Source organism: Colletes latitarsis, chromosome 11 (genome assembly GCF_051014445.1).
Source record: "Colletes latitarsis isolate SP2378_abdomen chromosome 11, iyColLati1, whole genome shotgun sequence".
NCBI lineage: Eukaryota > Metazoa > Arthropoda > Insecta > Hymenoptera > Colletidae > Colletes > Colletes latitarsis.
The window spans coordinates 30,648,228-30,658,320 of NC_135144.1; the positions used below are offsets into that span (position 1 = coordinate 30,648,228).

The window sequence follows — 10,093 nt, forward strand, 5'->3', positions numbered from 1 at the left end:
ATTATCGCCACCCAATAGCGCCCTTCGTACTGTGCAATTTACTTTAGCAAACATTTCTGTGAAACTTATAGTTTCCAAGATATCTGAGGTGCTGATAGTTTCTGCCCCACCCTGTATATCGGAAACTTCCGATTAAAAGGACTTTCTCAATGAACGTTTGAGTTTTCGAGAAATTTTCAATACATTAAAATTGATCAAATTACTTTAAGCTCTGTTCTGTTTCTTTAAATTACAAAATTGAAATTACAGAATTGAATAAATTACAAAAACAAAACAAACAGATACGTCAGTCGAAGAGAATATAAATAATTTAGATTATATTAATACGTAATACGCTGTGGACTCATTTATTTGAATAACTGTCATCGTTTTACTATATTTTAATCATAAGACAAATACATTATATGGTCGATAAGTATCTTAAACTTTGCTTGTTTATCCACATTGAAAGAGTCAATAATGCCTTGATAATACTCTATAAAAATAAATATTTCATAAGAAAAAATGGTCGATGCCCGTAAACTCACAATCAAAGAATTGGCTATGCTGATATTTTACTTCACGATTCAGTAGGTTGAAAAAAAAATTGTTGAACCATGATCCAAAATTCAGCAGATACGTTATTACCTTATTTGCACAGTAGAATGAAAAATACATTATTGTATGATAATATTTTAAAGATCATTAAGGCATTAAAACGTTAATATTACGTGTATTTTGCGATAAATACATATATGTAGCCTTTTACGAGTAGAGCATTTTGCGTAGATTGTTTTGTTGATTTGCCAAACTAATGTAATGGGGGGTACGGTTATATTTACATACATTTGACAAGAATATTTCAATAATAATTGCATTCATTATGCACCACGCACTTGTCTTTGCATATTAGCAAACACAATTTCACCCTCGATATCACAAAAGTTAATAAAACGGAAAATGACAAAAATGACTTCACATTGAAACATGATTTCTTTCGTTGCTATTCATAAAGAAAAAGAATGATTCATCAAGAAACCGTAAATTTTTGTTTCCTAAATACCATAAAATGTCTGAGCGTAACAAGATTCCAGTAATACGCAAATAAACAGGTATTTTGTTGCGCACAGTTTACAGAAACATTTGCCTTACATTAATAAACGTTTAGAATTCTCCTGCTCTAGACAATACATCAAGTTCGTGTGGCTCGCAAATTTCTATGAGAACCATAAGTACAGTAATTACAAAAAGTATGTAAAAAGTACGTATTGAAAAGCATTAATTATCGACAAATATGGATAGAGAACAGAGTTTATTAAAAAAAATGCACTTGTGTGTACGATGTACTCAAAGAAATATGTATTGTGAGCGAATATCGGTGGCCTGCAACAGGTTTTAGGAACTTAAGCAGACCTGTGCAATAGCTCACAATTAGACGTACAGTATACATTTAGGTAACTTCTGAGCACAAGCTCAATAACGAAGAAACGTAAACTAATTTGTTTACCTACGACAAAAGACTTTTCTACAGACCAATTTCGTTGGGCTGCAAGCTTTAAATGTAGTATAAAAGCCTCTGATATAAACAAGAATAAGCGATAATAAATTAATTTAAATTAGATGATTATATAAAGATCGATGCACTGAAAACTGGACTATAATTAATAAAGTAAACATGAATGAAAGTTGGGATGAAATTGTTCTGTTGAAAACATTCTCTCGTAAAGCCATTGGTTCTTGGACCTTAATAATTGTTAGAAAAGCCAACAAACTTAACTCTCGGTTAAGCGAGCCTTCTAGGAAGGTCTGGAGTTATCTGTCATCGCGAATTTGTTAATAGCAATGGAGAGAATCCTTATAATTATAAATACTTATAAGCCACGATCATTTCTACAATTTTCTCCAGGCCGCATGTCCAATCGCATCTTACATTAGCGATACCTACCAAATCTTAAATAGTACTGCCTCATTTGTTCACAAATTTTAATGTCTGTAGCAGATTTGATAAAACCCAAAAATTTATTCATTATCTTACGATAAGTGGAATCAATGTGCCTTTTTAGAGATGGTCAAATATTTGAAATAGAATATAATAGTACAAAATTCCAATAGAAATAATTGTAATACTTTCTACAAGAGGCCTTCGCGTGATTATTTGATAGACATTCACCTTTATTTATCGTGCATGATATTAAATTAAATAATTTATAAAAATTAATTATTTACAAATTGATAGGACATGCAGCACTAACTTCATAACTTAATGGACTTATTTGAATATACCTAAGCACATGCTTGTATCGAGACAAATAAAAAGAACTGGCGGTGCTCCTTGCGGATATATTACGTCTATTGCCCTTACTATTATAATTGTAACATTTATTTGTATCCACTACAAATTTGAGTCTCTGAAAATCTTTTCATTTCATTGCAGAATTTGTTCTTGCATTCTTTTGCTGTGAAAGTAAAGGGTTTGGCATTATGCTCACGATCACTGTACGTTGTTACCCATATCTGAATAAAAACATGAAAACATCGATTAATTAAAAATTATTTTTTTTTTTTTTTTTTTTTAAATAAATAAAAAAAGATATACATATATATATATAAATAAAAGTCGTCGCGAGGTTTGTTCGTTTTTCAATAATTATTATTTTTTCTCAATATATATATATATATAATAATTGTTATCACTCATTAGTTTAGTGAAACTGATGGGCGAAAGATTAAACAGATCAAACGATCCACTTACTCTAAAATGTCTATTCCTTTAATAATCTATTCCTTTCGTTTAAAATTGAACAAACCCACGATTTCGTGCATCTACAAAAAAAAAGTTGTATACAAATGAAAAGTCTAAGTATATTCAAAGTTATTACGATCTTGATCGGTAATAAGCAACTGATCGGTCCCGAGCGAGTAGGTTATTTCAGAACAAAACTCTACTTACCACGATTTCCTGTTCTAAGAACGTTAACATTAGTTATGTGGTGCTGACCAGCTCTAATTGGCTTAGCAATCTGTGCACTAGGTCCGCGACGCGCCAGACTCTTCTGTCTCACAGCTTCCTTGATTCTATCTACCTCAAACTGATAGCGTTTACGATCCCGCATTGCACCTTCTTTCGCATCTCGCAATGCTGTTTCGAGAGCTTTCACACGCTCCATTGTAGCCCGCAATCTCTTCTCAAGCTTGGGTAACTCGCAACGAAGATCAGCATTATCCCTCACGAGTTGTTTGTGAACCTATTAGGAACAGAAACACATATTTCGCATCAGATTCAGTCTGGAAGAAATATCAGATCGTAACGAATATGTATAATTAGTGTTATTGAAATAAATTTCATGTTTCAGATTCTCAGAGCTCGTACCTCTGCTTAATCCATAATTGCTAGAATATTTTAGCTCGAGGCTTGAATTTTATATGTAAATTTAAAGATTCAAACTTTAAGACTTAGCTATAAGGTTTGAACACTTAAGTTTTGTACACCGTTATTTATGATTACATTAAATTAGCTTTTACTTCGCTTGTGTAGATAGTGCCTTATACAGTTTTAATAGAAATATATGTATATTTTTGAACGTTATAATCTACTGTGAAATTATATGGACTGATTTGTCACGCACGGCTTCTGATCAATTTCCAGCGTAAGTGGTTAATAAAAATTTATTATTTCAGAAACTACTATACCGATTTCGATGAAAGAGCATAGTCGAATAAGTATACATATATAAACGACCCTCAAACCAAATTGAACTAATTACGTACCAATCGATAGATCCCCGAAAGAAAGCCCTCTTCGTCGAGTTTCAAATCTAGTACCCTGCTAGGAGGGTAGTGACGATGTGAAATGCAATTTACAGTTTATGCTCAATATTTTTTGTTTTACACTTTACACCTTATCTTGGGAACTAGCATTTCGCCTTCGATATAGAAATAGTAAAAAAAAAAGATATGCATACCTGGCCGACATTTTCATTTACTCTCCTGTCTTGGCATGGTAGAGTAATTCTATATGAACTACGTTCAAACTGGAAGAATAAACTACCTAGCAGTGAAAGTTTTATCTAAATCGGTCCAGTAGTTTTCGCGTTTAACGTGTACAAATATACATATAGAAAACATCCAAACAAACAAAATTTATATTATAGTAAAGACATACCTTAGTAAGCTGATCTAAATTATTTTCCAGGAACGAAATCTTTTGTTTCTGCGTAAGCGATCCACCATCATCTTCATTATCTTCTGCATTCATAGTTTTCTTTATTCTAGTTTGAAGATCCTGAACAAATAATTTGCGCAAATTGTGCAACGTTTGAAGTTCTTTGGCTACTGTTTCCTCTAGACCTTTGAGATCTTTTCGAGCCTGTAAAGAATCAAGCAATAGCAGACAAGATATTTTTTTTTACAATTATTCCAGTGCATTTTGTAAACAAGTTTACACATACTTGTTCCCGACGTTCGTTAAGCAATATTAGTTCTTGTAGTTTAATGGATTTATTGGCTTCTTCTTGATTCAGTCGTTCATAATCGGCTTGCATTTGTTGGTGAGCTAACATGAATTTCTGATTCAAATGTTTAAGTTCATTAATTAAATCTTGCTTTTCAGATAATTCATCTCTGAGTGCAGCGACCTATAAATGTTATTCAAAGTTAACGGTAAAATTTAATGCCATTAACAAATTAATCACATATTTTAGTATAGTTGTGATTTTACCTGTTTCTGATGAGCGTCTCGTAACTGATCCATTTGTTCTTCCAGTGCCACTCTCATCTTTGTTGCTGCTTCCTTTTCCTCTGCTTTTTCTTTATTCGTGACAGCTTGTACTTGTTCTGCAGCTTTTAGCTTAGCGCAATATTCGTGTAAAGCATCGACATCCTCTTCCAATGCACGTTTTCGTGCTTCTGCTACTTTCATTGATTCTATTAATGTCTGCGTACGAGCTTCATGTTGCGATATTAGTAAACGACAATCGGCCAAGTCTTTTTCATATTCGGCAACCTAAAATATACGAACAAGTATTGTAATGTATAAACGAAACGTTGTGAATTAAAAGAATACGAAATCGAACACTTACTTTCTTGTTACAGTCTACTTGGAAACTTTCTAATCCTTGGCAACGCTGCACTAAATTCTTCACCTCTGATTTCATTTTGCTAATGAAAAGTCTTGCTACTGTGAATTCTTCTTCGAGTTTACCATTGCTTTCCGGCGTAACCTATGAAAAATAATATTTTTAATATATCTACATTTTATCTACGTAAATATGTTTTACAAGATTTACTTACCTTCAGATTTTCATCGCCGCCAATAGCAACTCCAATTTCAGCCAAATCTTTCAAGAAGTTTGCTAACATTTCTGCAATCCGTTTTCTTTGATGAGCGGACATGTCTCGTAATTGTTGTAATTCGGAAGTAGTAATGTTCAGTGTTGTTTGTTTTGCTACAAGTTCTTCTGCTAAAGCTTCATGTTCTTTATTTTTCACTTCAATCTGTATGTGCAAACATGTAATTGTATAATAATATTTGCATATTTTTCAACATAAATAGTACAGTAAATTAATCATTAAGATAAAAGTACCTCTTGAGATTTTTGGTCATAGTTAACTGCTAGTTCTTCCAGTGCTTGCAGAACTTCTTTGACTTCTTCCTTAGCACATTCATTTTCTTGCTGTATTCGGAGCATTTCTTTATGAAGATGTTCATAATCTCGCCTTGCACTGGCAATTAATTCCTCTTGTTCTTCCATTTGTTCTTTTAACTTCTCAACATATTGTGATTGTTGGTTAATCTCTTCATCCTTGTCATCCAATTGTTGATAAAGTCTTTCGCGTTCCTCTTCTAGTTTTTGCCTTTCTTCGTTCGATAAGGAACCAGCCATCAGACTACCACCAGGAGTAGCTGGCATTGGACCATCATCGAGTTTACCTAAGAATAATATATATTATAAGTAAAATTTAATATATATTTATTTTTATGAATCAAATTATACAATCACCTTCAATGGATATATTGATTGGTGTTACAACATCTGGCGCTTCAACCAAATTGACTTGTTCCTCTGGATTAACTGTTTCACCCTGTCGCCAACGTGATAATTCAGCCTCCAATTTCTCAACTTTTCCTTTCAACCTAGCTGCCTTTTCTTTTTCTCTCTCATAGCGAGATTTCCATTCTTCGGCTGTCAGTTCCTCATTGACACAAACAACATTCTTGATAGTCTTAGCACGTTTACCTGACAAAATACATGAGATAAAGTTTTGATAACTTTGTACTGTTTGCGATGAAAAATTATAGAATTTTTATATTACCAAAATCTAAGGTTGATTTTGTTTCTGACTCGTTAAAACTAGCTGGTGAACAACAAATAATAATTGTAGTTCTAGCATTTCCACCAAGAGATTCTTGTAAAATTCGAGTTAACTTAGAATCACGATAAGGAATGTGAGTTTTATTTCCATCAGCTAAAGCTGAAATTACATTGCCAAGCGCTGATAACGATTTATTAATATTTTTTGCTTCATCCAACAGAGTGCCTTCTGCTCCTGTTTTAGAAACCTAAAATATAACGTGAACATGAAACTTATATACAATATACTTATATACAAAAATAAAAGCAAGATTAAAATTTAATTAAATAAATACATAACTGACCTTCTCTGAACCAGCCAAATCAACAAGATATAATTTTCCAGAAAGTTTCTTCTGATTTTCCAAGTTTTCTTGTTTCACATTTATTAAGAATACAGAATGAGAACGCGAACTGTGTTCATTCATATTAGTTACAGCAATATGCCTATTCGATTTTCCTTCCTCTATAACTTCAAACACTTCTTCAGGACTAGATACAAAGCGTTCTGTTGCACCTTTTACAAATGGAACCCGATTCTTATCTTCGTGTACACTTAAATTTACTTTAGACACTGAAAATACAAAAAGAGTAATGATAAACTCGGATAAATTGAACTATGAGTGTCAATGACACGACATAATTTTATTGCATATCAATATAGTATACAGTAAATTCTTACCATCAAGGAGATCCCTGATTTTATCCATATAAATTTCAAAATATGATACCTTGATGTGAAATTCCAAATTTTCTTCCATGGCATAGATGTGATTGAAAATGTCATTAACAATCCTGGGAATAATACCCTGTTTATTTTTATCTCCAATAACTCCTTCCATTGTGTGCGTTTTTCCTATTTATACATAATACACTTAAGTAAAAACTTCTCAAATATTTTCTATTTCGATACTTTCCTTTGGCTAAAACTTATTTAACTTTTATAGGCAATATCAGACACTTTTTCTTTTAAGATAACTATTATAATTGTATACAGATACATGGGTTTCTTATTAATAATTAATATAAATTTGTATTTACCTGAAGATGTTTGACCATATGCAAAAATAGTGCCATTGTATCCTGCCAACACATCTGTGACAATTGATCTAGCTGCTTCATTGTATACTTTGTCTTGAGTAGCATTTGGTTTAAATACTTTGTCAAAAAGATATACTTTTCCCTGAAATAATATTGTAACAATGTATAGATCTAAATATTATAATTCTATCTTAATAAATATTTATAAATTTGAAACAAGATGCAGTATGATACTTAATCTTAATGAAACTTTTTATTCTGAAACAATTGGTACTAAATGTAAATTACATAAGAAAATATATATATTATGTACATATTCCTTTAAATCTGGTTTAGATACTAGGAAGACTATAGAAAAAAGGGAAACAATTCTATTCACTGATGCTTTGTCTTGTGAACCTCTTGAAACAATGGCAATACCTTTTTTAAGCATCAAAGAAGATTAAAGGGCTTTCATACAAGACATTATATTTCATAGATATTTTACTTAAAAATTATATTTGTTTAAATACTGAAAATAGTAGTTAAGCTAATTTTAATTTTTACATACAAATAACAAATTACATATATATTATTATTAATAATTTTCAATAAGCATTAATTAACACCTTTAACAATAGCTATAAATAATTAGAAAATTGCATTTTTATCTAAATTTAAAGATGCTAAAACATAAAATTGACAATTAATTAATGCTTCATTATCAATTAGGAAGAAATTAATTACTCAAACTATTTGATAATAATCTCTGTACATTTTATTTTTACATTTTCGTAAAAAGTAAAACTGATAAAACGTATAATACAAAAGTATGTAGAAAAATTGCATGGGCACACTACTATAAAAAATTTGTGACTCAATGATTAAATTAACATATAACGAATTCAAAGTTGAATAAATATTTTTAAAAATTAAAATTACATTTGATCGAACACGACAATGATACTTTAAAATGCAGAGAATAGGTTTACCAAAAGAAAAAAAAAAGAAAAAAACAATCTACTATCTTCATGATTCAAAAAGAAATTCTACTGTCAATAGTATGAAAGTGTATTCATTTCGAAGTTGAATTTTAATTAAGCCATCTAAATAGCATTGCGTCAACGCAAGAAAATCACTCATGGGACCGAGGAACGATGAAGGCAGAACAAAATCGATTTTATCGCAAATAATAAATGTGAGTCATCCAATGTCATTTAAAAAAGTTATTAACCGGTGTTAAAAGCGTGGCATGCGGTTCGCAGATACGACACTATGTAGAGGAGAACCGAGAGCAGCTGTCAGCTGAGCACGGTGACATCATACGTAAGCTCGACGGTTAACGAGCATGATAACTAAAAAAGACAATGACGTGTAGAAAACATACCCCGATAGAGATGCAATTTTCTTCGCCGCCAGAAGGGAATTTGACGATAAACTTAGAGCCAGCTTTTTCCTCGGAGTCGTTTAAAGGTCGAAACCTACAGACTACCTTAATACTGTCCTCCGCGGCAATCTCACGCTCCCTCGGCGTCTCCATTGCCATATTTTGGTAGCCCGGATTCGTGACACGAGTTTCTTACTTCTCCTGGTTGGCCACACTTAAAAATGATTTCCGAATTTTCGTAGAGTGCATAGGCGACGGTATGGTCGCGTGAACCGCATGAAAAACCACTACCGTCTCTCTGTCACAAACCACAACCCGTTTCGGAGCCAGCAAAGATGGCTGCCGTTGCTCGATGATTTTGCGGCTAGGCTGATTTGCGCGTGCAAAGGTGAGAATCGGCGACTGTACTTATTCGTAAATCGGCCAAGAAACATGGACGATGGGTTATTCGCGACAATTTTACTTCCTAATACATTACTAATGTGCAAACTAAACCCGGAAGAAGTATTTTGCTTATACTTGGTTTTCTAAAAAGCAATCGATGAGAGAGTCTAGACAAAGTTTAACGCAAACGCAACCAAGTAAACGTGCGCGCGCGTGCGCCGACTGTCCTACCGTGCTAGTCTTGATTCGCTTGCTTGCGCACTCGATACACCATTGTCGACGGATATCATACGCTATCAGGGCTGTAACATGCGTGGGTGTCGTTTCTTATATCACTTTCTTTCAAGTTACCTTTTTAGCGAAAACATGTAGCATTGAAACTCCTTTTCGAGAATCGAATAAGAACGTTATCTTTTGTTTGGAACTACTTTTTCTAAACAAATATTTTTAAATTTAGCTAACTCAAATTTGACTTTCAACAGGATAATATAATCAAGCAAAGACTTGGAACTAAAATCATTTCGATTTCGATAAGTTTTAAGTATACACTCATAGTCTAATATGTAGAAATAGTGAACAATTGCCTAGCCTTTAAATTCTTATCATTTGAATACCAAATCGCTGCAAATTAATTTCCAATCACTCTACCAGAGGGCAATGCACGTTCATTTTATGCTATTTTCTCGAAGTATATGTATTTTATTTGTTGCAAATTTTATCTGTTAAATATGAAGCGAATTCATGGTTTTCTGCCTTTAATTTTTCACAACCTAAATTTTCTAATATAATTTTGTCGATTCAGAATATTATGATTCTTTTGCATTAAGAATCGTCAAATCATTTGATTTTCCAGTCTAGGAATTAAGTTTAATTTATTCCTTTCATTTTTAATTACTTTAGAAATTAAGAAATTAAAATCTAAAATTTAATATTATTATAATCTGTTATTACTGATCAAATAATAGATTATTTT

At 32.2% G+C, this 10,093-nt stretch overlaps 2 protein-coding genes across 3 annotated transcripts in view; one reads left to right on the forward strand and one right to left on the reverse strand.

The window, feature by feature from the left end:
• Window positions 1-10,093, forward strand: part of Rpl32 (ribosomal protein L32) — a 188,817-nt gene that overhangs the window by 168,215 nt on the left and 10,509 nt on the right. The window lies entirely within an intron of this gene.
• On the reverse strand, window positions 115-9,340 carry Khc (kinesin heavy chain). Of its 2 annotated transcripts, XM_076777898.1 has the most exons (15): window positions 8,737-9,340; window positions 7,371-7,512; window positions 7,012-7,185; window positions 6,635-6,903; window positions 6,292-6,538; window positions 5,979-6,215; window positions 5,562-5,908; window positions 5,269-5,472; window positions 5,058-5,198; window positions 4,697-4,981; window positions 4,428-4,613; window positions 4,142-4,345; window positions 2,930-3,224; window positions 2,732-2,802; window positions 115-2,493 (listed from the first exon to the last, which is right to left on the reverse strand). In XM_076777898.1, exons 1-14 carry the CDS (start codon window positions 8,893-8,895, stop codon window positions 2,771-2,773), a joined length of 2,922 nt encoding a protein of 973 aa, XP_076634013.1. In that variant the 5' UTR covers window positions 8,896-9,340; the 3' UTR covers window positions 115-2,493; window positions 2,732-2,770. The 2 variants fall into 2 exon arrangements, with proteins under 2 accessions (XP_076634013.1, XP_076634014.1); XM_076777899.1 differs by lacking the exon at window positions 2,732-2,802 and having other exon boundaries at window positions 8,737-9,339.